Source organism: Kogia breviceps, chromosome 1 (genome assembly GCF_026419965.1).
Source record: "Kogia breviceps isolate mKogBre1 chromosome 1, mKogBre1 haplotype 1, whole genome shotgun sequence".
Classification (NCBI taxonomy): Eukaryota; Metazoa; Chordata; class Mammalia; order Artiodactyla; family Physeteridae; genus Kogia; species Kogia breviceps.
Genome location: NC_081310.1, coordinates 189,634,127 through 189,661,453, shown reverse-complemented (window position 1 = coordinate 189,661,453; position 27,327 = coordinate 189,634,127). Strand labels below are relative to the sequence as shown.

The 27,327-nt window shown below is 53.9% G+C and overlaps 1 protein-coding gene across 1 annotated transcript in view; it reads left to right on the top strand.

The window, feature by feature from the left end:
• Positions 1-27,327, top strand: part of PADI1 (peptidyl arginine deiminase 1) — a 38,428-nt gene extending 11,101 nt beyond the window's left edge. The window contains exons 2-16 of the mRNA XM_059073970.2: positions 5,482-5,662; positions 6,764-6,836; positions 7,492-7,553; positions 9,122-9,239; positions 9,326-9,451; positions 11,406-11,578; positions 11,727-11,830; positions 12,880-13,003; positions 13,442-13,549; positions 15,237-15,388; positions 18,974-19,118; positions 20,433-20,526; positions 21,610-21,689; positions 22,486-22,611; positions 25,250-27,327. Of these exons, the coding sequence (XP_058929953.1) occupies positions 5,482-5,662; positions 6,764-6,836; positions 7,492-7,553; positions 9,122-9,239; positions 9,326-9,451; positions 11,406-11,578; positions 11,727-11,830; positions 12,880-13,003; positions 13,442-13,549; positions 15,237-15,388; positions 18,974-19,118; positions 20,433-20,526; positions 21,610-21,689; positions 22,486-22,611; positions 25,250-25,483 (1,900 nt within the window). The 3' untranslated portion in view covers positions 25,484-27,327. The remainder of the gene's footprint in view (positions 1-5,481; positions 5,663-6,763; positions 6,837-7,491; positions 7,554-9,121; positions 9,240-9,325; positions 9,452-11,405; positions 11,579-11,726; positions 11,831-12,879; positions 13,004-13,441; positions 13,550-15,236; positions 15,389-18,973; positions 19,119-20,432; positions 20,527-21,609; positions 21,690-22,485; positions 22,612-25,249) is intronic.

Genomic DNA, 27,327 nt, shown 5'->3' with positions numbered 1-27,327 from the left:
GGTATGATTTTTCTTTCCAATATTTTTTAAGTTGAAGTATAGTTGATTTACAATGTTGTGTTAATTTCTGCTGTACAGCAAAGTGATTCAGTTATACATATATATATATATATATATATATACACATTCTTTTAATATTCTTTTCCACTATGGTTTATCATAGGATATTGAATATAATTACCTGTGCTATACAGTAGGACCTTGCTGTTTATCCATTCTCTATATAACAGGTTACATTTGCTAACCTGCAACTTCCCACTCCATCCCTCCTCCACCCCCCTCCCCCTTGGCAACCACCAGTCTGTTCTCTAGTCTGTGAGTCTGTTTCTGTTTCATAGATAGGTTCATTTGTGTCATAGTTTAGATTCCACATACAAGTGATATCATATGGCATTTGTCTTTCTCTGTCTGACTTACTTCACTTAGTATGATAATCTCTAGTTGCGTCCATGTTGCTGCAGATGGCATTATTTCATTTTTAAAAAACACCTTTATTGGAGTATAATTGCTTTACAATGATGTGTTAGTTTCTGCTTTATAACAAAGGGAATCAGCTATACATATGTCCCCATATCTCCTCTCTCTTGCATCTCCCTCCCACCCTCCCTATCCCACCCCTCTAGGTGGTCACAAAGCACCGAGCTGATCTCCCTGTGCTGTGCGGCTGCTTCCCACTAGCTATCTATTTTATGTTTGGTAGTGTATATATGTCCATGCCACTCTCTCACTTCGTCACAGCTTACCCTTCCCCCTCCCCATATCCTCAAGTCCATGCTCTAGTAGGTCTGTGTTTTATTCCCGTCCTACCCCTAGTCTCTTCATGACATTTTTTTTCTTAGATTCCATATATATGTGTTAGCGTACGGTATTTGTTTTTCTCCTTCTGACTTATTTCACTCTGTATGACAGACTCCAGGTCTATCCACCTCATTACAAATAACTCAGTTTCATTTGTTTTTATGGCTGAGTAATAGTCCATTGTATATATATGTGCCACATCTTCTTTATCCATTCATCTCTCAATGGACATTTAGGTTGTTTCCATGTCTTGGCTATTGTGAATAGTGCTGCTATGAACATAGGGGTGCATGTATCTTTTTGAATTATAGTTTTGTCTAAATATATGCCCAAGAGTGGGATTGCTGGATCATATGATGATTTTATTTTTAGTTTTCTGAGGAAACTTCCTACTGTTTTCCACAGTGGCTGCACCAACTTACATTCCCACCAACACTGTAGGAGGGTTCTCTGTTCTCCACACCGTCTCCAGCATTTGTTATTTGCAGACTTTTAAATGATGGCCATTCTGACCGGTGTGAGGTGGTATCTCACTGTAGTTTTGATTTGCCTTTCTCTAATAATTAGCAATGTTGAGCATCTTTTCATGTGCCTATTGGCCATCTGTATGTCTTATGTGGGGAAACTATTTAGGTCTATTTAGGTCTTCTGCCCATTTTTCAATTGGGTTGTTTGGTTTTTTGTTGTTGACTTGTATGAACTGTTTGTATATTTTGGAAATTAAGCCCTTTCTGGTCACATCATTTGCCAATATTAGGTTGTATTTTCGTTTTGTTTATGGTTTCCTCTGCTGTGCAAAAGCTCGTAAGTTTGATTAGGTCCCATTTGTTTATTTTTGTTTTTATTTCTATTGCCTTGGGAGACTGACCTAAGAAAACATTGGTACGATTTATGTCAGAGAATGTTTAGCCTACGATCTCTTCTAGGACTTTTATGGTGTCGTGTCTTATGTCTAAGTCTTGAAGCCATTTTGAGTTTATTTTTGTGTGTGAGAGGGTGTGTTCTAGCTTCGTTGAAAGGTTTTTAAGGACGGGGTGAGGGAGAGCGTTTCGGGGTGTGCGATCAGCTCGTGGCCGTTCTTCTGATTGGTTGGCGGTGAGGTAATTGGGAGTCAACAGCGTCAGCCTTCCGGTTCCAACCGGTCTGGGGTCTCTGTGCCTGTGGGCAGCAGACAGTCAACCTCTTGCACCTGGTGAGGGCTTCAGTATCTGCAAAACAGCCCGAAGGACCTGGCTCGCTATATTATCTATAGCCCTTGAGGAGGAACTAAAGGTCCTTGACTTTGTTTAATGGCTAAACTATTATTATTTTGTCCTGCTTGGCTGTTTTCCATTGTTTCTGCATTTTCTCATTTTTCTGATTAAATTTATTCCTTGGAACTTGGGGGAAGGCCTAGGAGGCTAAAATTAGCAAACAAGAGGCAGGCAGAAGACATGGCGGAGGGGGCGGGGTGTCCCGGGGAGGTCCATAGTTTCTTGCTCGGGTACAGTTCCCTGCTCCTGGGTCGCCTTTCCCTCAACCATAAAGCAGGGGTTTTTTGTACCCCTTGCCCAAACCAGGCACCATGCTGGGTGCTGAGATGACAGTCGTTTTAGTGAAAGTAAAATGGGAAAATTCCCCACATTCTAGAGGGAGAACCAGGAGAGAAAGACAATAGAAAAACATGTCGGGCTTCCCTGGTGGCGCAGTGGTTGCGAGTCCGCCTGCCGATGCAGGGGACGCGGGTTCGTGCCCCGGTCCGGGAAGATCCCACGTGCCGCGGAGCGGCTGGGCCCGTGAGCCGTGGCCGCTGAGCCTGCGCGTCCGGAGCCTGTGCTCCGCAACGGGAGAGGCCACGACAGTGAGAACAAAAGAGGATCCCTCTGCTGCTGTGTTGAGACCAGATCGTGGGCAACAGGAGAAGAAGCAGGGGACCAGCCTATTGTGAAAATCCACATGGAAAAAACTGGTGCCTGGACCAGGGCGTTATGCGTGGAAGAGACGTGAATGTCAGCAGGTGATGTTGTAAAGGGGAAGCTGACAGGGTTCACTGGTGACTGGATGTGAGCTCGAGGGAAGGAGAGAAGGCCAGGATGAATCTGATGATGGGGCAACTGTGGCCTGACCCGGGCAGGTTTGGACGGGACAGAAGTGGGGAACTAGGAGTTTCGTTTTGGACACGTTAAATGTATAAAGCCTGTTAGACACCCCAAAGAGATGTTCAAAAGACAGCTTTGAGTCTGGAGATGGAAAATGGGGGTTCTAAGTCTGGGAGACTTGGGTTCCTATGGCAACTGACTAAACAATGGCAAAGGGCATGTAAGGTGGGAAGATGCCTGAAAGTGCCTCTTGAGGACGGTGAGGCCAGGAGTGGGGTGAGGGCCTGTGGGTCCTGCCAGAAGCCTGCAGGGCTGAGAGGCCCCTCTCCACCCCAGCCTTATCTTTAAAACGAGAATAACAATCGCCTTATGGGGCCACGATGTGCATCAGAGAGCCAGGTCCTGAGTGAGACTTGGGCCTGTTGTAACTATCACCGTCACCACCATTGTCAATGGGGGCAGTTGTCTGTGGGGACTGAGTGACCACGGCGAGGACCTGGGGGGGGGGGGTTGTCTGGTTTCTCCAGGGGCTTTAATACTTGGATGATTTCTCAGGGATACAGGAAACGATGGAAGCAGGAGGATGTATCAAAGGACCCTTCTGGCCCTGGCATCTTTGCAGTCGGGTGAACGTTTGCAAGTTGACTTGACCTTGGGTGGTGGCCTTGAGGCTGACGGCTCTGTCATGGCGGACGGCAGTGGGGAGCCCTGACATTCAGTTCCCTCGTCCGACTTCCCCTCCAGGATGTGTGTTCCACATGGCCAAGGGCCTCATGGAACCCTGGGGCCCATCACAGGGCTGGGACAGGGAGGCACACAGCTTATTCAGGCTTATTCAGGGGATGAAGAAGGACAAGCGCCCCCAGAGGCCCTGCTGGCTTAGCTCCTGGTGCCCTGTAGCCCGAGTTTGCAGAGCATGCCCTCTGAGGCTATGGCCCAGGAAGGCTGGCCCCTACCTTCTGTGGCTGGAAGCAGCTGGTGGCTTGAGAAGTAGCGTGGAGACCCGGAAGATGGGTGCCCCCGGCTGGGGCCTGGCAGACTGAGGGCTTCCGGATCCCCTTTTCTGGAGCCCAGAGCTCTGGAGTATTGGGTGGATGTGGTATATCAGGTAGACGGGGAGAAATTTGCAGGGTGTGGCCTCAGTCAAGTTCTGTACCACTGGGTGCAGATGGGCCTGAATCCTCCTGCAGACTAGGGGCAACTGAATCCATTCATTCATTTAACAAGTGTTTATGAGACTGACCACACACCAGGCACTGTTATAGGTGCTGGGAGAGAGCAATGAGAAAACAGACAAAACTCCCTGCCCTGGTGGACCTGACCCTCTAGCAGGAGAGACGGACAATACCTAACAGTATGATTAAGAATCAGAGCAGACAGTGCTTTGTGACCACCTAGAGGGGTGGGATAGGGAGGGTGGGAGGGAGACGCAAGAGGGAGGGGATGGGGAATATATGTGTACATATAGCTGATTCACTTTGTTACACAGCAGAAACTAACACAACACTGTAAAGCAATTATACTCCAGTAAAGATGTTAAAAGCAAACAAGCAAACAAACAAAAAAGAATCAGAGCAGAGAGGCAGGGATAAGGAGAGTGTGGGAGAAGGTGGGACAAGGTGCAGCACTAAATAGAGTGATGGGCGGGGGGTGCTCACTGAGAAGGTGACATTTAAGCAGAGTCCTGAAGAAGGTAAAAGAGTGAGCCTTGTGGATTTCTGGGGGAAGAGCATTTTATGCAGCGGAAAAGGCCAGTGCAAAGGCCCTGAGGCAGGACAGCCTGGCAGCTTCATGAAACACCAGGGAAGGTCAGTGTGGCTTGAGCATAGTGAGTGAGGACTGAGCCTAGTGGGATGGAGGAGGTGCCCGGGGGGTGGCAGAGGGAAAATCAGGAGGGGCTTTGCATGCCACTGTGAGGACTTTGCTGTGTGTGATGGGAACCGTTGCTTTTGAGCATAAGAACAACGTGATCTGTTCTGAGTGGGGAACAGACTGGAGCGGGCACAGGTGGGCTTAGGAAGCTGCCCAGCACTCTAGGTGGGTGCAGGGGTGGCAGTGGAAGAGGTGAGAGGTGGTCTCAAATGGATTTCTTGTTGGGTTAGAAAATTTGGAAGCATAAAAGCAGGAAGCTTTGGGGGAGGCGGGGGATTGAGGATGTCCAGAGGTTTTCAGCCTCCCCTCTCTGGAGCCTCAGGGGCCGCGGTGGGAGTGGACGGGTTAAACACCGTGGCTCGGCACCACCCCCGACCACTCCCTTTTGTCCTTCTTCTGTCTGGGGTTCCACGCGAGGTCCACTGAAAGGGCTCTGCCACTAAAACAGAGCTCAACAGCCACTGCTCTGCTCCAAGCCCTTCATGTTGCAGATGGGGAGACTGCGGCCCGGGGAAGACGTGCCCAGGGTGGGTCACATGGGAATCAGTGGAGAGCTGGGATGGGAGTCCTGGGGCCCAACCAGGTTGGTCTCCTGGCCAGTGGCCCCCTCCCCGCCTGCCGCTTCCCACTCCAGCTGCTGGGGGTGCTGTTGCACAGCCGGGTGGCCCCAGCCCACTACCCCACTGGTCTCTCTCCTGAGCCCCCGGATGCTCTCCTCTCTCCTTTCTATCAGTGCTGTGCCCAAGGGCGCTGAGACCTTCCGAGTCTCTGGGAGCTCCGGAGTGGAGGTCTTCATGGTCTACAACACAGCACAGGTGACAGAGCCCACCGGCGAGGCCCACTGGCCCCTGGATGCCGGCGTGGACGTGATCATATCTGTGGACGCAGCCAGTAAGGCTTTAAACGATCTCAAGGTAAGAGGCTACTTCCCCACAGAAGGTAAGAGCCCCCCCACAAAGCACACCCCGTTCACACATCACCCCCACTCAACCAAACCCCACAAGGCTTTGCCACCCACGTCCACGCGACACATCCTGATACAACTCAACAGACACCCAAACATGCAAACGCACCCCGATGCCCCAACGTCACACGCACACGTACACGCATGCTCCCGTAAAAGCACGGCCTTCCTGCTCGGCCCCTCAAATTCACAAACACCCCCCTTAACAGAGCTTCACCCAGACCCCAAACGAGCCACCCACTCCTGTGCAGACGGGAGCCCTCAGCAGCACCCATACACACATGCGCGCGTGTGGACACAGGTGCATACCTGGGTGTGTGCCTCCCAGCTAAGGAAGCAGGAAGCCCTCTCTTTCACAGAGAACACCCTTCTCACTCACCCTCAGGCACCCACCGCACGCACAGTGGCCCCTGATTCATTGATTCAGCCTTTTCTCCAACGACACCTAGAAGGTGGGGCCTGTGCAGCTGTTGAGAGTAGGGGCCCTGGAGCTCAAATTCTACCTCTGAGCCCCATCTACTGGGGTCATCCTGGGGGCTCACTGAGATGGCCCGGGTCGAGCCCTGGCCATGGGTTCTAGGGCATGGGGAAAGCTCCGTGAGCTTGGGCTGCTACTATGGGGTGGGGGTGGGGGGCGGTCATTGTTCCCATTTTACAGATGAAGAAACAGAGGCGTAGAGAGGTTGAATAACTTGCCTGTCCCTAGTGACAGCTGTCCCTTCCCTCATTCTTTCTCTCTGACATCCCCAGGGGTTCCTGAGGGTCCAGCTGCTCCCTCTGGGATCCTCCCGCACCCCATCTGGCCCTCCTTGCCCCTCAGCCCAGCCCTGGGAGCAGAGGAGGCATCCACAGCCTCTCCAGCTGGAGAAGGGGGCTCTGGGTCCAAGCTGGGAGCCCGTGGGCCTTGGGCCTTCAGCAGCAGGGAGTAGCTGGGCCCCCCATGCCTCCCCTGCCTCTAAGCAGGGCCGCCGGAGTGTCCCCTCACTCCCCCTGTCACAGCCACCTCTGAAGGGGTGGCCGTGCTGGCTTAGGGCTGACCATGTCCCCACAGGTGAAAGTCTCCTACTTCGGGCAGCAGAAGGGCGGTGCCCTGGGCCACAGTGTGCTCTACCTCACTGGCGCCGGTAAGTCCCACCTCCCTGGCTCTCCGTACATCCACCCCTCCATGCTGGCTGCTTGAGGGTCTTAGGGGAGCCCCCACGTGCAAGGCCCATGGATATCTTCCTCCCCCGTCGAGGAGCTTGGCTTCTTCAGAGGCGGTTCATCCACTCTAGAGCCTCCGGGGTGGAGTCCCGGCCATACTTAGGGCCATAAGAATCTGCAAACTGCACTGCCCGTGGCTCACCAGCCAGACCCACAATGGGCCTCCTTCATCCAGAGTCTGCCTATGACACTCACTGGAACTTCGAGACATCGCTAAACCATGGAGAGCCACGTGCTACCTTCGGCCAGACCCCGGCAGCTGGCCCTGAGAACTGCAGAACCAGCACCTAGCACCTCAGGCCTGATCCTGACCTCCAGAGTCAGGGCCCCCAAGAGCTAGCAATTCAGCCCACACAGATGAGTCAAAAATTCAAGAGCCAAAGCCTTGGGTCCCTCCAACACCCAGAACCACAGGGGGCTGCCACAAGGGCCTCTCAGGTGTTGGGTGTGGTCCCCAGAACAGGGCTTCCTGGTTCTCAGAGGCCTGTGGAGGGGCCAAAGCTTGCCCCGACCTGGACGTTACGGTGCGGGGGTGGGACTGGGGACCCCTGGTAGTCCCTCTACATCTCTTTGCAGACATCTCCCTCGACGTCGACACGGGCCGCACGGGCAAGGTGAAGAGGAGCCACGGCGACAAGGTGGGGCTCTCCTGGTTACCCCAAGATGGCAGAGTTGACAGGCAAACCTGGGGGTGGTCCCGGGGTGGAGTGGGCTCTTCCTCCAGAAGGGTGATGGATTCCTAGCATCTGTGGTATCCAACAGTATAGGGAAGCCATCTGCGGACTCTCAAATCAGCATGAATGGGCCTTAACTTACACTGTGTGATCAACATGCTGTGTGACTCCTGGAAAACAGCTTACCCTCTCTGGGTCTCTCTTGTGCCACCTTAGAACTGGGATTGGTTCTTTTTCTTGAGGCCTTTTCTATTTCCTGGGCTGTATTTGGACCCCCAAGCATGGTAGGTGACTTGTCAAGTGACTGACAGATCCTGAAGAGTGAGGACAAAGATGGGGTGGGCTCAAGGCATTATCCCACCGGATGTGTCTGAAAGCCATCCTGGGAGGGTAGAAGATATGATTTGCAGGGAAAGACCCCAGAGAGGAAGCCTGAATCATATATAAGACTTTGTGGACAAGATGGGGTAGGGCTGCCACGGATGGCTGTGCAGGTTGTTCACTGCACAGGGTTGCTTGGGCAAGGTGGTGGGTGGGGCCTACGATATAAATCATGTCTTGGGCCCCGGTACAGAGAAGCATCTACCCAGAGGGGTGAACAAGAGTGCCATATAAGTTAGCAGTGGTCCTGTGAGGTCCCCCAGACCCAAGTTTGAATCCCATCTATGTGACTTGGGGTTCACACCCCAGAGCCTCTTTTCCCTCTTCTGTGAATGGGGAAAATAAGCCCTGCCTTGCAGAGTCTGGTGGGGATAAAGTAGAAGCACGTCAGGAAGGGGACTTCCCTGGTCCAGTGGGTAAGACTCTGCACTCCCAATGCAGGGGGCCTGGGGTTCCAACCCTGGTCGGGGAACTAGATCCCACATGCATGCCGCAACTAAGAGTCCGCATGCCTCAACTAAGAAGTAGGTATGCTGCAACTAAAGATCCAGCAGCAAAGATCCTGTGTGCCGCAACTAAGACCCAGCGCAGCCAAATTAAATAAGCAAATAAATTAAAAGAAAAAAAAAAAAGAAGCACATCAGGAAGAGCTTTGATCATGGAGGCAGGGTTCCAGCCATCTTCCCCACCTCTCAGCTCAGACTATCTTGCAGGGCCTGCAGGATCTCAAGTGAAAGTCAGAGAAAACTGTGGGACAGGCCCCAGGAGAGGACTGGGATAGGGAGAGTCTCCCAGGGATTCTCCAGCCCCATCAAGGTCAGGGCGAGGCAGTCTTAGTCTGCTGGCAGGACCAAAGCTCAGCAGACTGGGAAAGGCCATTTCTGGGTTTGGCGCCATCACCCTTCCTCTTCCAGTGTGATGGCTGGGAGGAGCTGTTGTTCATGTTGTTCACTGCACAAGCGTGGAGTGGTTCTGGGTGTAGGGACCTGGAACTCCATTCCCCAAATCTATGATCCCTCTATAAATCTTTAAGCAAACCCAGAATACAAAAGTCTCCAAGTTAACAAAGCAGACAGCTCTAGCCATGTCCGGAACCCCTTCCCAGAGACCCCTGGGTCCCACTGACCTTAAGGCCTCTTGCTTTGCCACAGAAAACCTGGCGCTGGGGCCCTGAGGGCTATGGGGCTGTCCTGCTGGTGAACTGTGACCGGGATAGTCTCAGGTCCAGGGAGATCGACCTCACCAGCAGCCAGCTGACATCACTGGATGGTGAGCAACAGAAGGGGTGTATGGGGTTGTCCAGGGTGATGGTGTGGGGTGGAGCAGGATTGTCTCATGGGCACCACTCTCTCCAGACCTGCAGGATATGGCCCCAATGGTGCTGAGCTGCGATGGCCCTGATGAGCTCTTTGACAACCACAAGCTAGTCTTGAACGTGTCGCTTTCTGATTCCAGGAGAGTGGGGGTCTTCTGCGCTAGGGGTGAGTGGCCTGGAGGGATCTCTTCCCTCCCTGCTCCATCTTCTGCTTCCCAAACCATTCTTCTCTTATCCACCTCTCTCCCTCCTTCCATCATCATTTTGTAACTCTCACTACCACTTAACAAACAGCCACTCCATCAGGACATGACATATCGCCCAAGAAAGAGGTTCCCAAACTAGACCCATTTTACAGAGGGGAAAACTGAGGCTCATACATGTGAATTCACTGCCCTAAGGTCACACAACCAGTTGGGGATGGAGCAAGCATTCAAAGCCAGTCTCTTGGGCACCAAAGCCCCTCTTCTTTCCACTACCCTTGTCCTTTCTCCGGAGCCATCCTTCCTCTGGTCGGTTAGCATGGAATGAGTTCTCGATGTAAAACAAGCACTGTCCAGGCTGGGTGGGGTGGAGGCAGGGACTAGCAAAGCTGAGGCCTAGGCCTGCCTTCAGAGTCCAGTTGTTCTGACAGTTTATTAATCAAAGTCTGTGGATTAAAAAAAAAACAAACAAACCAGCAAAAACACTAATCCTTAACCCTGAGGTGCCCTCACTCATTTTCATAAATCACAAGAGACCTCTCATGCCCCTTCCTTCTTCCTCTTCATCCTCCTCTGTTCAAACTGACTCAGAACTTGTCCCAGCTAAATGAGCCTGGCAGGGACCAGAATGTTCCAACGGTGGAAGGTTACCCAGGAGTCCGGCTTGGAAACACTTATTGTGATACCAGAACATAAACAAAGTCTCCGTAAGTGAGCTGACAACATTTCATGCTGTAAGAGAGTGCCAGGGGGGCGCTTCCCAGACAACCCTCAGGGGAGGGGAAAAGGCGACGGGGCCAGAACTACTATGTGCCAGGCGGTTTTTAAAAAACATTGAGATGAAATTCACATAACATAAAATTAACCATTTAATTTTATTTACTTTATTTTTTTATAAATTTATTTATTTTTGGCTGCATTGGGTCTGTTGAGGGGCGTGGGCTTTCTCTAGTTGCGGTGAGCGTGGGCTACTCTTCATTGTGGTGAGCGGGCTTCTCATTGCTGTGGCTTCTCTTGTTGCAGAGCATGGGCTCTAGGAGCGTGGGCTTCAGTATTTGTGGCACATGGGCTCAGAAGTTGTGGCACACAGGCTCTAGAGCACGGGCTCGGTAGCTGTGGTGCACAGGCTTAGTTGCTCCACGGCATGTGGGATCTTCCCAGACCAGGGCCCAAACCTGTGTCCCCTGCATTGGCAGGTGGATTCTTAACCTCTGTACCACCAGGGGAGTCCCCAAATTAACCATTTTAAAGTGAACAATTAGTGACATTGAGTACATTCTCAATGTTGGGTAACTACCACAAAATTTCTAGCTCTAAGACATTTTCATCACCCCCAAATAAAGGCCTGTACTTATTAGCAGTCACTCCCCAACCCCCAACCCCCAGCCCTAGGCAACAGCTCATCTGCTTTCTGTCCCTATGGATGTACCTCTTCTGTGCGTCTCGTACAAATGGAATGATAAGATATAAGGCCTTTTGTGTCAGGCTTCTTTCACTTAGTATAATGTCAAGGTTCATCTGTGCTGGAGCGTGTATCAATTCATTCCTTTTTATGGATGAATAACATGCCAGCATATGGACATACTACATTTTGTTTATCCATTCATCCATTGATGGACATTTAGGTTGTTTTCACCTTTTGTGCCAGCTGCTTTTACTTCCTTATCGCTGACGGCGTGAGAAACGTAATATGAGCCCATTTTACAGATGAGGACCTAAGGCTCAGAGAGGTTGAGTCATTGAGCTGAGGTCACACAGCTTGCACATGGCAGAGCTGGAGAGGAGTCCAAGTAGATCTAACTCAAAGGTGGTTCTGTCTCTACATTCCTGGCCTCGGGTTTCCTGTCCTTGCATCCTTGCAGCCCCACACCCCTGTCCCAGCACTGGGCCCCCAGTGCTGACTCTGGTTCCCCCTAGGTGGGAATTCTCTCTCAGACTACAAACAGGTGCTGGGCCCCCAGCATCTGTACTATGAAGTGGATCGGCATCCGGGGGAGCGGAAGATCAGCTTCTACGTGGAGGGGCTCGCCTTTCCTGACGCTGATTTCTTGGGGCTGGTCTCTCTCAGCGTCAGCCTGGTGGACAGCAAGGTATGTATGGCGCTGGGGGCTGTGATAGGGGATGAGAGGCTTCAGGGACCAGCTTGGAGGCTCCAGGGCTGGGAGGCTGGGGGCTGCGGGGTCTTGAAGCCTGATGGGGCTCCCTGCAGGGCCCATTGAGTCCTCATTTTCCCCCCAGACCCTGCCTGAGGTGCCCCAGTTCACAGACACCGTGACCTTCCGCATGGCCCCCTGGATCATGACCCCCAACACCCAGTGCCCCCTGGAGCTGTATGTGTGCAGGTGAGGCTTCGCCCCTCCTGCAGCTCTCCCACCGTCTCTGGACTCATAGAGATAGGAACAGAATGCCGGACCAGGCTTGACCCTGCACTCATACGGGACGGATTCATTGCAGGCACCCACGGACACAAGCTGGGAACAGGATAGCTGCAGCCTGGCTTGGGCCTGTCAGCCCCACTGGCTCTGAGCAGCTAAGGCCCTGGTTGAGGTCAATGGCTCAAGTCCAGCACAACTGCCCTACCCTGTCCTGCATGTAGCAGCCCCAGAACATCTAGGATTTATTCCAGGCAGTGGGGCAAGGCCCTGTTCACACTGCTGGCAGCTGCAGGAGACCCAGCCTTGCTCAGATGTGGGTACATTCCTGGGCCTGCTGAGAACTCGGGACCCAGACTCCAAGACCCCCTGTGAGCCCCGGCCCAGCCCGGGTCCCTGGTCCTTCCACCCTCTCTCAGAGTCCTTGTCAGGCCCTTGATGGGCAGGTGCGCCTGCATCGGCAAGACTGCTCCAGGCCTCTGCATCAGAGGTCGGACCACTGGAAAGGGCCATAGGCGACTTGGAACATAAGTCAAAAGGCCAGCAAGGGTGTGGCCAGACAGGTTTGCTCTGCTGAGCTGGGCCCAGGCATTCAGAAGGGAACTCTTTCTTTCTGTTTGCTCACTAACCCCACCCTGACGCCTTTGTTTAGGCCAGTTGTGAGCAACAGGAGGAGATGGGGCTACCTGCCCCCTCACTACCAGCTTAACCAGTGAGATTCAGTCCCCAGTCACCTTCTCCAGGACTTTGGTGCCCTGCCTTTGGGCTCCACAGCCCCGGGCCTGTCTCTCCCCTTGCACCTGCCACCTGATGTGATCTGGGGACATTATTTGTCTCTGTCATTAGCCCACGAGTCTCTCTAGTGCAGAGACTGGGTTTGAACCCCTGTGCCCTGGGGCCACACGGGGCCTAGCACAGACCGCATCAACGCCACCCCATCTATCCCCTGCCTCCCGGCCCTGAGGCCAAGGCCACAGTCAGTGGTCATTATTTCGCTCCCCTCTCCCTGTGTTTCGCAGTGTCGTAGACTCCCATGGCTCCAATGAGAAGTTTCTGAAAGACGTGTCTGACCTGGTGTTGAAAGCCAACTGCAAGCTGATCGTCTGCCCTCATGTTGAGAATCGGGGTGACCGCTGGATCCAGGTGGGTGCAGGAGCAATCCCGGGAGAGGAGGGCAGCCCGGGAGGCCTGAACCCCATCCTTTACACCGGCTTTGGGAAAGCTGGCCTGCGCAGGCTCCTACCGGCCTCCGTTTCCCTAGAGAAGCCGGGCCGGCCTGGCTGCCGGGACTTAGGGTGGGGGGCATGCAGTCTAGGGGAACGCCCCCCCCCGCCCCCCGCCACTGCCTGCATCGCCCCAGTCTCTCCTGCTTCCCTCCAAGTGATCGGGTCCCAGGCAGAGTCCTCCTCTGGCTGCGGTCCTGAGCGGCCTCACTCCACCTCTGTTCCCTGGCCCCTGCACCCCCCAGGTCTCAGGGAAGATCCACTGTCCTGTCCTGCCCCGCCCCAGGCCTGGGGGGATTAACCCATTCTTAAAACTATACTGAGGCAGTCACTGTGGTCTTTTTCTCTCCCCTCCCAGGACGAGATGGAGTTTGGCTACATCGAAGCTCCTCACAAATCCTTCCCAGTGGTCTTTGACTCCCCCCGAGACAGGGGCCTGAAGTATTTCCCTTATAAGAGGATCCTGGTATTCAGCAAAGGGCAGAGCGGGGAAACCGTGGGTGGCTCCTCCTATAGGATTCTCCAGTCAGTCTTGCCTGGTCCTAGTCCTTCAGGGGCTGCAAAAGGACACAGGTGGTGGGTTCTGGCAAATGGCGAGTTAGTGGGAGGTTTGGGAGGAACATGTAAATGAAATGCAAATCTCATGCAAATCACCCTTCTTCTGGGAGGGACAGGCCAGCAAAGTCCTCCTTGGGGTCCTTCCTCTCCCCCAAGGGGGAGTGAACAAAGGAGTCAGCTCTGGGGAAACCAAACTGCCTTTTGAGGGCAACGCACCCTTAGTGAGCCCTCGTGGCTCTTGCTTTTGTGAGCCAGGTCCTCTCTTCAGGTAACGAATGTTTTTTTTTTTTTTTTTTTTGGCGGTACGCGGGCCTCTCACTGTTGCGGCCTCTCCCATTGCGGAGCACAGGCTCCGGACGCACAGGCTCAGCGGCCATGGCTCACGGGCCCAGCCGCTCCGCGGCATGTGGGATCTTCCCGGACCGGGGTACGAACCCGTGTCCGCTGCATCGGCAGGCGGACCCTCAACCACTGCGCCACCAGGGAAGCCCCTCGAATGTTTTCTGAACACCTACTGTGTGCCAGGCACAATGCTGCTTCTATACACAGGAGGGAGACAGGAGCCACTCCAGCAGCCGTGTCCTGAGTACCAGGTCCTCCCTCCTAGCTTTACACAGTTGCTCATTTAATCCACGTGGACTCCTATGGATAAGTATGGATATCCATACTCCTATGGATATTATTATTCCCTCTTTACTGAGGCTCAGAGAGGTTAAGCAACTTACCCAAGGCCACACAGCTAGTTAGCAGCGGCACCAAAACCAGAGGGGCTGCCTCCACGGCCCCTGAACTTTACCGTTAGGCTAACCCACCTTTTGAGGTGGGTCCGGGTCCCAGAACTCACGTCTCTGCCTCTTTACTGGCCCCTGTCCCCCACCTCCAGGACAATGCCAGGATCTGGTGGGGGATGTGATGGGGAAGGTCCAGGAACTCATGGTCACACAGAGCAGGGGCATTTACCCTAGCCTGGAGGGATCAGGGAAGAGTCCCTGGGGAGGTGACAGTGAGCTCTGTGGGGTGAGTCTGCATCAACAAAAGGCCTGACCCCAAACCCTGGGCTTGACCTGGCCAGCGCCTTTCCCACTGTTCTCTGCTCTGTCTTTATTATTTCCTTCCTTCTACTTTCTTTAGGTTTAATTTGCCATTCTTTTCCTAGCTGGAAACGGAAGCTAAGATTTTTCAACCCTTTCTCTTCTTAATATATGTGTTTAGAGCTGCGGCAATTCCCTAGAAGTGCAGCTTTACTGGTATCCCCTCAAGTTTTAACGTGCTGTGTGGTTTTTACCTTTCACTTCAAAATACTGTGTAACCTCCCCCTTTGATTTCTTCTTTGACCCATGGGTTCTTTAGAAGTATGTTGCCTCATTTCCCAACATTCAGGGATTTTCTAGTTATTGTTCTGTTATTGGCTTCGGCTTTAACAGCACAATGCTCAGGACACCGGGAGGATGTGTGAAAAGTGAATAGCGGTTGTTTTTCAGGGAGTGGGATTCCCCCAGGAGCACCCCTTGCTCCCCTACCCCAAGAGCTGTCTCTTGTTTTTCTAACAGACCCCTCCTTCTGGGGGTGGGGGGCTCTCGATGGTTTTCCCCTAGGGTCCTGACTTTGGATATGTAACCTCGGAAATCCCGTTCGCTGATGTCTCTGACCTTGACTCCTTCGGCAACCTGGAGGTCAGCCCGCCAGTCACAGTGGAGGGCAAGGAGTACCCCCTGGGCCGAATCCTCATTGGCAGCAGCTTCCCCAAGTGAGAATCCAGGGCAGGAGGGTGGTGGAGGTCAAGGGAGGGCCCAGGAGACCCAAGGCAGCATCCACTCTCCAGCACCCCCTGCCTCCCCCGCAAACACAATTCTCCAGTCTGAAAAGTGGTCTTAAGTTCCTGCATGGAATCCTAGAATAGAGTCCTAGAATCGCAGATCACAGAAAAGATCACAGACTCTTAGGAGAAAACAAACTATTGACCCACGGTCTTTGGCCCTGCCTAGTATTTTAGGAGCATAATTCGTCACCAACATTAAATATACATATGTCAGGAGGCTTCATATAAAAAGCCAGATTTCGGACTTCTTTTGAAACATCAGAAGAGCAGGGAGGTCACGTGTAATCCAGGGCAGAAGTAGGAGGTGGATCCGTTGACCTCTCCAGGGAGGAAATAAAAAATAGCTGTTGTCCTAGCAACAGCTAGAAAGGGTGCAGCCATCACCACAGGCTGCAGGTCAGGATACCAGGGTGACAGAGGTAACTTGACAGATCCTACCCTGGACAGCTGTCATCTAGCAGGAAACAAGGTATTTAGGGTTTAGGGCTCAGACAGATGACAGCATCTGCTAAATCTCCCGAGTGGGTCCCCACCCAGCCTGTGGGCAGTCGAAGAATGGGGCGTGTGACACAGGGATCCTAGTGCGATCCACTGCTTCCTGCCTAAAGATTAAGCCCACCCCAGGCCCTGGAGGTTGCCTTCCGGTTTGTGTGGAGTTGGCATGGAGCGCAGGCATGCCCCAGCTTGCGTCCCCAAGCCCTGGCTCTCCGGTCTTGGGCCCAGAGCAGCCAGGCAGGCCTGGGAAGGTTACCCAGGCTCAAGTGGTGACCTTGGTGGCCTCACGGCTCTGGACAGGTGAGGTGAGGCTTCCTGGCACCCAGCCCAGGCATGAAGCTGGGTGCCCAGGCTGGGTGCCCGGGGCTGAGTTTGGCCAGGACAAGAGGAGTGCACTCACCTTGCTGCTGACTCATGCGCAGAACTACTCTGGGGCTGGATCCTGCCCACAGCTCTGGGGGCAGAAGGGCCTTGGGACCTCTGGGCCATCGTTCTGTGCTTCCGGCAGGGATCCCGGAGGAACGAGCACAGGCTTTGAAATCTAATGGATCTGGGTTCGAGTCCTGCCTCTGCCACGTATTGGCCACATAATTTGGGGTACCTCATCTAACTAGTGCCTACCACAGGGCCTGGAACATAGTAGGTACCTGATTAACTCATTGAGAGATATTTATTGCATGCCTACCATGTGCCAGGCACTGTTGAAGGTACTAGGGATACAACAGGTGACAAAGATACATTATTAAATGGCAAATTATTTTATACATCATCCTTCAGTGTCCTCCTCAGTGAAATGGGCTTATAAAAAAGTCCCTGTCCTAGCTGTATAATAGCCGTTACTGGGGATAAAGGATTCACGTTAACCAACTCCCGAATGCTTGGGTATTGCTTAGCTGGACCCCTGGCAGTGGATGTGCCTTGAAGTAGGTTGGAACTCAACGGATAAAAGTTATTGATCACCTACATGCCATGAACACGGTGCTTTAGCCAGGTTACCTCCATTAATTCTTACAACAGCCCTATGAGGTTGAGATGACTATTATCCCCATTTTACAGATGAGGAAGTTGAGGCTTAGATAAATGAAGTGAATGCACTAATTCATGCATTCATCTATCAATTCAATAAATATTTATTGAGACTTCCTATATGCCAGGTTCGGGGCCCCGTGCTGGGGATAAAAGAAATGTTCTGGAAAATCCCAGGCTCAGAGCAAGGACCCCGGATGGGAACGTGTGTGTGTGTGGGGTCTCTAGCAGAGCTGGGTCTCACTCCATTGGCTATTGTGTTGAAAACCAGGAACAAAGCTCTTGGTGGACAGATGGAGCCCTGAGGCCCAGGGAGGGGCAGCTACTGCCTAGGACCACACAGCAAGTTAGGGGAATAGTCAGAATTCAGATCTCCTCCTTGGACCCCGGATTAAAATTTAACATCCAGGCTGCTGTCCTGTGTTCCTGTCTTGGCTTCTGACCTTAGCAGTGAACAAAACAACCTACATACATCCTAGCAGAGAGAAACAGACAATAAACAAACATAATAAATAAGTAAATCATCTAGTATGTTAGGTAAAAGAAGTGTTGGTGAGAGGCTGACATTTCCCTGAAGGAAATGAGACAGTTAAAGATGTGGCTATTTGGGAGGAAGATGTGCAAGGGAGTGGAAACAACTAGTGCAAAGGCCCTGAGGCAGGAGCGCTGGAGACATTAGAGGAACAGCAAGGAGGCCAGTGGGGCTGGAGCAGAGGGAACAAGGGGGTGTGGGGAGATGAGGTCAGAGAGCTTGGTCCGGCAGAGTTCAGATCATGACGTGGACCTGTTATTTTTCCGTACATAATAGGGTTATCATGGGGATTAAACATGACACCCAGTGTGAGGAGCCTCAGGCAGGCGCACAGCAGGTGCTCAGCAAATGCCCCCACCGTTCTCTACTACCTTGGGTTCTCCAAGCTCTGCTCCCCACATTTAAAACGATCTTGGAACAATTCTGCCTCCTGGTGGCAGCTTTGATGTGACTCAGAGACCAGGTCTCATGCTTCTCAAGGCTGGAGTCATCTGGGCCATTCCCCTGCCTCCAGGCAGAGGGCTGCAGAGTCCCAAGGAGGGACTTAAAAGAACAGAAATTAAAATATTAAATATTAAAATATTATATTAAAATAAACAGAAATACAAGGAAAATATTTTCCACACTCCCATCCCCTGAATCAAATCAGTGTTGTCTTGTGTCACTGCTTGCTGGGTCTCCCTTCTAGTTTTGTTGTTATATAGACTGTGGACTCTTACACAGCTGTTCAAAAGCCTTAATATCATTCACAAATATTTTTGAGCATCTATTCTATAAGAGGTGCTGGGGATACAGCAGTGAACGTAGAGAAAAATCCCAGCCCTCCTGGAGCTTACATTCTAGTGGGCTGCCAGGCAATAAACAAGATAGCAAGTATGCCAAATAGTACCAAATGCTGTAAAGAAGAATAAAGCGGGGAAAGGAGTTGAGGGGTTGTTGTTATTTCCAAAGTCCACATAGAGAAAGAGGTGACATTTGAGTTAAACCGGAAGAAAGTGAGGGACGTGGGGAGTGGGCAACAATTCCCATACTTTGGGAAACACTGGACTAAGCAGGGTTGGGGGGTGGCTTGCCAGGTCCCGGTCATGTTTTGAACAAAAAGCTTGGTGCCTTGGGTAAAGAGTCAACCTCTCTGAGTCCCAGGAATTGAGATGGGGGTCTTCAGTTCCCTTTGGCAGATGGAGGGCTCTCATTTGACTCTCTTTTGCAAGAAGGGGTGGCAGGACCTTTCTGGCCTTGGGGAGGATGCTTTAAGGTGAGGGAGGGACAGACTCTCTTGGGCGACACTCAGGCTGGACAGCGAGTTCCTGGGAGCACATGGGCGCTGGGGCCAGGAAGCAGGGACCAAAGAAGACCCATTCAGAGGGTTGACAGTGGGCAGGGAGGGGCTCGGGAAGTGCCTGCAGGGAACCAGCACACAACAGGCACGAGGTGACCCTGCTCTTTCCCTCCCTGGCCAGGTCTGGTGGGCGGCGAATGGGCAAGGTGGTGATCGACTTCCTGAAGGCCCAGCAGGTGCAGGCGCCCGTGGAGCTCTTCACTGACTGGCTCTTCGTGGGCCACGTGGACGAGTTCCTGAGCTTTGTGCCCACCTCCGACCAAAAGGTACATCCCCTCTCCTGCTGCCTGAGCTACTCCTGTCCCTCCCTATCCTGATGGGTCAGGATAGGGCAAAGCCACCTGAAACCAGCTCACCACCTCTGTCCATAGAGAGCTTGGAGTCAGGATACCCTCTGGGCCAGGTGGTGTTATCCGGGGGGGCCTCCTGGAGGAGGTCAGAGCCCAGGAGGGAACTCGTGCCCAGGGTCAGGAGGGAACTCGTTCGCTCACTTCTCATACACTCATTCTCACGCTTACTGGGTGTTTGTTCTGATCCAGACCCCTCAGTCAAGACCCAGGACTGACACTGGTAATAACTGGTAACATTTACTGAGCACCTGTGAGATGTATGTGTTTTAATGCATTTAATCCTCTAGCAACCCCATGAGGTGGGTACTATTATCATTTCCTCCATTTAATTTATTTATTTATTTATTTTTATTTATTTTTTGCGGTACGCGGGCCTCTCACTGCCGTGGCCTCTCCCGTCGCGGAGCACAGCCTCCAGACGCGCAGGCTCAGCGGCCGTGGCTCACGGGCCCAGCCGCTCCGCGGCACGTGGGATCTTCCCAGACCGGGGCACGAACCCGCGTCCCCCGCATCGGCAGGCGGACTCTCAACCACTGCGCCACCAGGGAAGCCCCTCCATTTTATAAATAAGGAAAATGCAGCTCAGAAGGGCAGTTAACTAGTAGAGGGTAAAATTCAGACCAAGATTGTGGGCTCGGGGGCTTCCCTGGTGGCGCAGTGGTTGAGAATCCGCCTGCCGATGCAGGAGACACGGGTTCGTGCCCTGGTCCGGGAAGATCCCACATGTCGCGGAGCAACTAAGCCCGTGAGCCATGGCCGCTGAGCCTGTGCGTCCGGAGCCTGTGCTCTGCAACGGGAGAGGCCACAACAGTGAGAGGCCCGCGTACCGCAAAAAGAAAAAAAAAAAAAAAAAAAAAAAAAAAGATTGTGGGCTCGGGACCATGAATGTTAACCACTCACTGCCTTGCAGAGGTGATCGGGGAGGGTGCAGCCCACAGGGAGCAGGCAGCCTGGGAGGGGAGGCCTCCCAGTGACCAGTGATTGAGTTTCCTGGTGTACAAAGTGGGGAAGGGCTTCCAGGAAGAGAGAAGGTCACGGACAAAGGCCTGCAGGTGTGAACCGGCCTGGAGGATCGGGGGAAGTGCAGACAGTCCTTTGTGGCTGGTGGGGGGGATTGAGGGGGGCGCCGTGTGCACTCCGGCCTCTGAACTCAGGCCCCTCCTGAGACTGGGGTTTCCTGCATCGGGGGAGAACCTGTCCACTGAGCTGCTTTCCCATCCTCTGTGCCAGGGCTTCCGGCTGCTCCTGGCCAGCCCCAGCGCTTGCTTCAAACTGTTCCAAGAGAAGAAGGAGGAGGGCTACGGGGAGGCAGCCCAGTTTGACGGTGAGTGTCAGTGAGCGCATCGCCCTGCCAGACCGTGCCCTCTCGTTGCCAGCACCGGGCACCATTGATGCCTGGCATGGCTGCGCTCTGTTTACAGGCCATTTGTCTGCCAGCTCTCAGCTCAGAGTCCATCACTGATTTTCCCAACACCTTCATATGGGAGCAAAGGATGAGGGCTCTCCCTTTCTTGGGCCAGGGATGGAAGCCGGGGTGGCCTCCTCCATACACTGGGTTGTTCCTGGCCACACCCCAGGGGGAAGAAAGGAACAGGAAGCCGTGAGCCTTCCCACGTGCCTGTCTGTGCATGCACTTTCATGCTCTTGCCCCATCAGATCGTTCACCCCCTTCTCCTTATCCCTTTTCATGGAGGAGAAAACTGAGGCTCAGAGAGGGGAAGCGGCTTGCCCAGGGCTAAGCAGCAGGGAGCAGCAGGGGGCAGCAGGGCCGGGAGCTCAAGAGAGGGAGGGGTGAGAAGCCAGGAGGGTGGTCGGGGCCCCTCTGTGGACCTTCCTCGGGGAACCGACAGACCCTCCAAGGGCCTGGTTGGCCCCCTTGAGCACCTCCCCCTTCCCCACCAGGGATCTCAGTGTTCTCACCTGAGGAATAGAGCATTGGAAGGGATGTGGCATAGCCTTCAGCAAAGATAGACCTGGATTCAGATCCTGGTCTTGCCACTTGCTGGCTAGGAGATCAAGGATGTGTTCTGAACCTCTCAGTGCCTCCATTTCCTCTTCTCTGAATGCGGGGTGATAACTAACCTGACCTAGCATTGTTTTAGAGATCAATAATAAATACAATAGGAGGCCCAGAGCATAGTGGGTGTTCAACAACGGTAGCTCTTCTGTAATTATTAGGCTCTGCGCTCAGGAGTCCCTTCCCAAGGAGTTTATAATCCATCACCAGGGTTTACTTGCAGCCGGAGCTTGGTCCCATCAGGGTTTCCAGTCTCTGGCTTTCTCTGTCCTTGCTTCAGACCCTGGCGCTGAGCTGGGAGAAAATTCCTGGCCTGGATTCTGCAGCCCAGGCTTGAGGTGGCCCCAGGCAGTATTCCCTGAGCTGGCTGTGGTCTTCTTCCTCTTGCAGGGTTAAAGCACCAGGTGAAGAGAAGCATTAATGAGATGCTGGAAGACAGACGTCTCAGGAATGACAACCTCTATGTACAGGTGAGGGGGGTGGAGGGTGAAGCAGCCCCAGGAACTGGGGTGGGGGTGAGGGGTTCAGCCCTGGGCCTCTGACTCTCCTGGGGGCTGCTGAGACCTGTGAGTTGGGTAGGGCCTCTGCTCTTGGGAAACCCACAGTCTGATGGAAGAGACACAGCCGTGCCAGTCCAGTGGGGGAGATCTTGACCCCATTCTGGGGAAATGATGGGTTTCAGCGGAAGTAGAATTGAGTTCCCCAAGAAGTCTGGGGAGATGGGAGAGATGTTGGGGGGGCAATGGGGCCCTGTAGGGGCGAGGGCTGGGGTGGGTGGGAATCAGGGTGACCTGGTGAGGAGATGGGGTGGAAGGAGGTCTCAGGAAGGGGCGGGGCTAATGCCTGCCACGTGCCTGGTGTAGGCCTGGCATGGAGTCCTGCTCAGTAGATGGGAGGAGGCCCCATGCTTCTCCCCAGCGGTGCCCGACACTTTTCTCCTACACAGCTGAGCTGGGCAGGAGCATAAGCCCTGCTGTGGTTGGGACAGTGTGTGGTGACGGCAAGCACTTTGGCAGCCAGAAGCTGCCTGGATCCAAACCCCAGGTCCACTACTTCCTAGCTCTGTGCCCTTGGGCAGGTCACTTGAGCTTCTGTTTCCCCATCTGAGGTAGCAATGGCACAAAGTTGTCGTGAGGATCAAACAAGCTAAAGGGGGAAGAGGGCACCTACGTGTCGGGTGCACAGGGCCCGACACGTAGCAGGTGCTCAGAAACATTGGATCCTTCCTGGCTCCCTGGGTACCTGTGCCCCTCCTCCCACCCTCAGAGATGCATCGACTGGAACCGGGAGGTGCTGAAGCGGGAGCTGGGCCTGACGGAGCGGGACATCGTGGACATCCCCCAGCTCTTCTTCCTGAACAACTCCTACGCAGAACCCTTCTTCCCCGACATGGTGAGAGTGTGGAGGGAGGACAGGTCATTTGCATCTTTGGTGCCTGGCGGGGCCCTGCTGGGTGGTCAGTTGGGGGTCTAGAGGAGAAGCCGTCCCTATCCAGGGGCAGACCGGCAAGGAGGCTGGGACAGGCCCTGCGGACCTCGCCAGTGTTTGCTTTTTGGGGCAGATATAGAAAATCTCCATCGGTAGTTCCCAAGCAGGGTGATTTCTCCTCCCACCCCCCGCCCCCCGCCCCGGGCACTTCGATAGCCACACGAGGAGGGTGCTACTGGCATCTAGTGGGTGGAGGCCACAGATTCTGCTAAACATCCTACAGTGCACCGGGCAGCCCCACAACTGAGGGCTTTCCCCCCGCAAAATGGAAAATGGAAGCGTGGTTTGGTTCCAATGTTTCAAGCTTTCGCTTCTGGGTCTCAGCTGCCTCTTCTGTTCCGCAGGCTGGCACCCCACTGTCTGCTCCCCAGAGGGATCCCGAGTTGGGCAGGGGTGGCAGGTGGCAGCTGCCACCCTGGCTGTCATTAACTCAGGCACCTGACAAGCAGATGAGCAGATGTGATCTCACCACTGTGGCCCCTGGGAGGGGTCTGAGCGATGCTATTGGCACAGCCGTGCCCACAGTACCCAGTTACCCCTCGGGAAAGGATGTCGGGGCATTGGCAGCAGTGAGGGGTGGTTCCCTAGGATGGGAGACCCTCCCTCTTCAGCCTGGGGCCTTTACTCGAATCCCTGTCATTGGACCAGCCAGTGAATCCTGGGGTCTTGCTTGGAGGCCAGTGTACAGGGTCGGGCTTCTCCGCCAGGGTCGCATTCACTCCTGACCCCTCGCTGTGAGGTCCCTGCAGAGACCTCGCAGGCAGGGCTTCACAACCTTGGTTCTACCGATATTGGGGGCTAAAGAATCTTTTGCTCTGGGGGTTGTCCTGTGCATCGTAGGATGGTTGCAAAACGCCCTGGAGGCAAGATCGCCCTGGTTGAGAACCACTGCTCTAGGGCGGTGCTGTCAGAAGTTTCTCGGGGGATGGAAACGTCCTACGTCTGTGCGATATGACATGGCTGCCGACACGTGTGGCTACTGAGCGCTTCAAATGTGGCCAGCGTGACTGAGGAACGGAAGTTTTACTTTCATTTTAATGTCAGCAGCCACATGTGGCGGATGGCTCCCGTATCAGACAGTGAAGCTCCAAGGGGTGACCGTGGTCAGCCCTGGGCTGTGGCCTTGCCCTCCCCTGCTGGGAGCCCCTCCCCAACACACAGCCCTCCATGGGAATCTCCCAGCTTCAGCCCGGGCCCAGCTAGAGGATCCCAGCATGTTCTCACTGGAGGGCCCTTAGGGAACACTCAGTTAAGCCCTCGTTTGTCAGAAGGGGAAAGAGGCCCTCGGAGGAGAGTGGTTGACTTGCCTGAGGTCTCCAGCCAGCAAATGGACCGACCTCCAGTCTCCTGAGCCCTCATCTAGGAAGAAGCAGAGCCAGGCTGGCAATGGTCCTGAATACCACTTCCTGTGCCTCCCCCTGCCCTTTGTCCCTCTGTGTGCGTCACTCCCACCCCCCATGTTCCGGCCCATTAGTGGGCAGCCAAGCAGGTCAGGGCCAAGGCCATGTGACTGACCCCCACGGGACCCTCCAGCTCCACGCTGGTCCCAGCCGTGGACGGCCCGGCGGGGCAGACTTGAGGGTGAGGGGCTGGGGTGTGGAGAGCGTAAGGGCAGCCCACCCTACCCTGAGATGACCCAGTGAGTCAGAGTGTCCCCTCTGAACACCAAGGACAGCTCCTCTGGCCATCCGCTGGGCCAGAAGTTACCTCTAAGAAGCCTCCATACCCTGCACTGGGCAGACTTCCCTTCCCCGGTGTTAGGGCCCCCTGCCAGGTCCCCCAGCCAGGGAAGCAGAAGTGCCATTGGAGATAAACCCAGGTGCCCCCAAGGGCTCCCAGCCCCTTGGCCCAACTCCTTAGCACCCCAGGCAGCCACAGTGCTACACTCGGGCAGAGTAGAAAGAGCACGAGTTTTGGCATGAGTCAGACCTGAGTCAAATTTCAGTCTCCCTGTTCTCTGGCTGTGTGGCCTTGATTGTATTACTTAACCGGTCCAAGTTATGGCCTCGGAGGGAGGCTGTGGGGTTTATGGATGCTACATCTGGCACGTAGAACATGCTCAATAAACGGTAACAATTATCAGGGCTTCCAGGAACGGTTGAGCTTGGTGTGTGCTGCACAAATAAATGCACCACACCTGCGACATTCACACCGTGGACCTTGCAGTTGGATACATTTGCTGTACAAGTTTTTGGCAGATAACGGTAAAATCTTGTTCTAACAAAGTCATTATAATCTACTTTTCTGATAGGTGGAGGAAAGTGTTGGAGGAAGGGGTGACTTTTATTTATATGAAGTTACCATGTATGTTACTGGCAGCCCTGCCTGTTATTAATCCTCTCTTCCAGCTACGGATCTGTGTCTTTTCTGCTTCCATAGACCTTAGTTCTTGAGCGAGTGCCAGCCTTAGTGGGCCAGAGATGCTGGCAAAGATGGGACAGGCCCTGGGGATGGGTCTGCCAGAGCCAGAACCCAGAAGGGGCCCCAGGCGTAGAACATCCCCAGCTAACCGGGTCTCTTTCTTGCCTTGTCTCTTCTACAGGTGAACATGGTGGTTTTAGACAAGTACCTGGGCATCCCCAAACCCTTCGGGCCCATAATCAATGGCGGCTGCTGCCTGGAGGAGAAGGTACGGTCCCTTTTGGAGCCTCTGGGCCTCTGCTGTATCTTCATCGATGACTACTTGTCCTACCACAAGATGCTTGGAGAGATCCACTGCGGCACCAACGTGCGCCGGAAGCCCTTTCCCTTCAAGTGGTGGCACGTGGTGCCCTGAGCCTGCTCCCCACCCGCCATCCTCTCTCCCCACCTGCCAGGGAATCCCGCCAGGATAAGGAACCTCCACCAGGCCTCCATCCTCTTGGGGGAGCCTTGGACGCTTCCCCCTGTGTTGCCCGCAAGCGTGCTGATCGCTGTGGGTACCAGGATACAGGGATGGACCCGCACATCCTCACCTCTGGCGTGGCCTCCCCAGCTCAAGACAGACTGCTCTCGCTCTTCCCTCCCCTCTTCCCCAGCCAGAACTCCCAGAGGTTCTGGAAAAGATCAACAGCCTTAGCACATTCAGTGTGTGGCCTCAGCAGGCGCCCCGATTTGAGCTGCTCTCCCTCTGTTCTGACATTCCCTTCGTGTTTGCACCAGGAATGGGGCTCACAGGGCCTGGGGCCTGGGGTGAGGGCCCTGGGTTTAGGCCACTGGGGCTCTTATAAGACCAGGAAGGGGGATTTGGGCCCCCTGTTTCCTTTTCTGGCTATCTTCTCCTTCAGGGGGCCCCCAGGCTGTGATCTCCTAGCACTCCTCAGCCATATTTATGTAGGCAAGTAAGGACAGGAAAACTCAGCATCTGATGGCCTGTTTCTTTTCACTTTTAAAACATCTTTATTGGAGTATAATTGCTTTACTGTTTTAAAAAGAAAAAGCAACAAACCCCCTTTAATACCCGACTGCCTCCTCAGAAGGGTGTTTGTTACCTGTTTGGAAAGCCTTTAATTACACGTGCTGGCTGCTTCCGGCTCACAGACGCTGAGAGGCCAAAGTGAGGCCCGACGAGGGCACACGGAGGAAGGCTGGGCAGGAGGGGAGGAGGCCAGGATGGCAGAGGAGGCTGAGGCACAGGGATAAAACCTGGGACGTGGCCTCTGCACCCTAGGCCTCCCGGGCTTTAAATTTTGGACTCTGGATGTGATGGGGTCTGGCTGTTCCAGATGCAGCAAGGAGAGGGGGCCCAGATGTTAGAAGAGGGTGGGGGGGTGTCATTAGGTTATCTTTGAGGGTGGGGTTTAATTTCCTTTAATAGTCTTTAATTAGTCCCCTTCGTTGGGAGGGAAGGCTCGCCCAGTCTCTCTCAGCAACTCAGAGACCCTGCACGTAGCTTGGGTTTCACCTGTGAGTAAAGCCCCGTGGCAGGCCTGTGTCCTCTCCCGCAGAAGGCAAGGCAGAGCTGCCATGGGAATTTAATAGCCTGGCCCCAGGTGAGGTCACCGGGACATGCACAGGAAAGCTGGCTTGGCCGGTGCAAGGCGAGAGGTGGCCCCTGCCCCAGACAAGCATGAGCAGGAGGGAACCAGCCGGCCTTCCTCTCCCACAGCCTCTGGGCCTCTACCTTCTGGGTTTTCTCCCTGACTCCTGGGGAGCTTTAGATTGAGCCAACTGCCCTTAAACTCTTTTAGCTGTGGAACACTTAGTCATCAGAGGCTACCACGGAGACCCAGCCTGTGAAACTGATGCAAACGGAACCGCTCTGGTTTAAGGTGGTGGGGGTGGTGTAAGAGGATCCTCCCCTTCCAGAAGGTTCTGTGGAACCCTGTTTGCAAGCCCCTGGTCTAGGCTGTGTACTTCGTGCTCAGAATCACGATGCCCCTTAGACTGAGCCAAGAGGAGAAGGAATCTCTTCGGCGGCCAACGGTGTGCAGCCGGGGTTCCCCAGGGAAAGCGCTGCGGGTGGGAGGGGAGTGGGCATTGCAGAGAGACGGGGATGGTGGCACTGAGTGCGGGGAGCTCTGGAATTGCTGCTGGGCTGTTTGGGGGGTGGCGGGTTGCTGATGTTCCCTCTGAGAATGTTCCAGGTGATTGGTCACCTCCTTTCTGATTAATAAAAATGTCAACATGCATTTCTTCAGG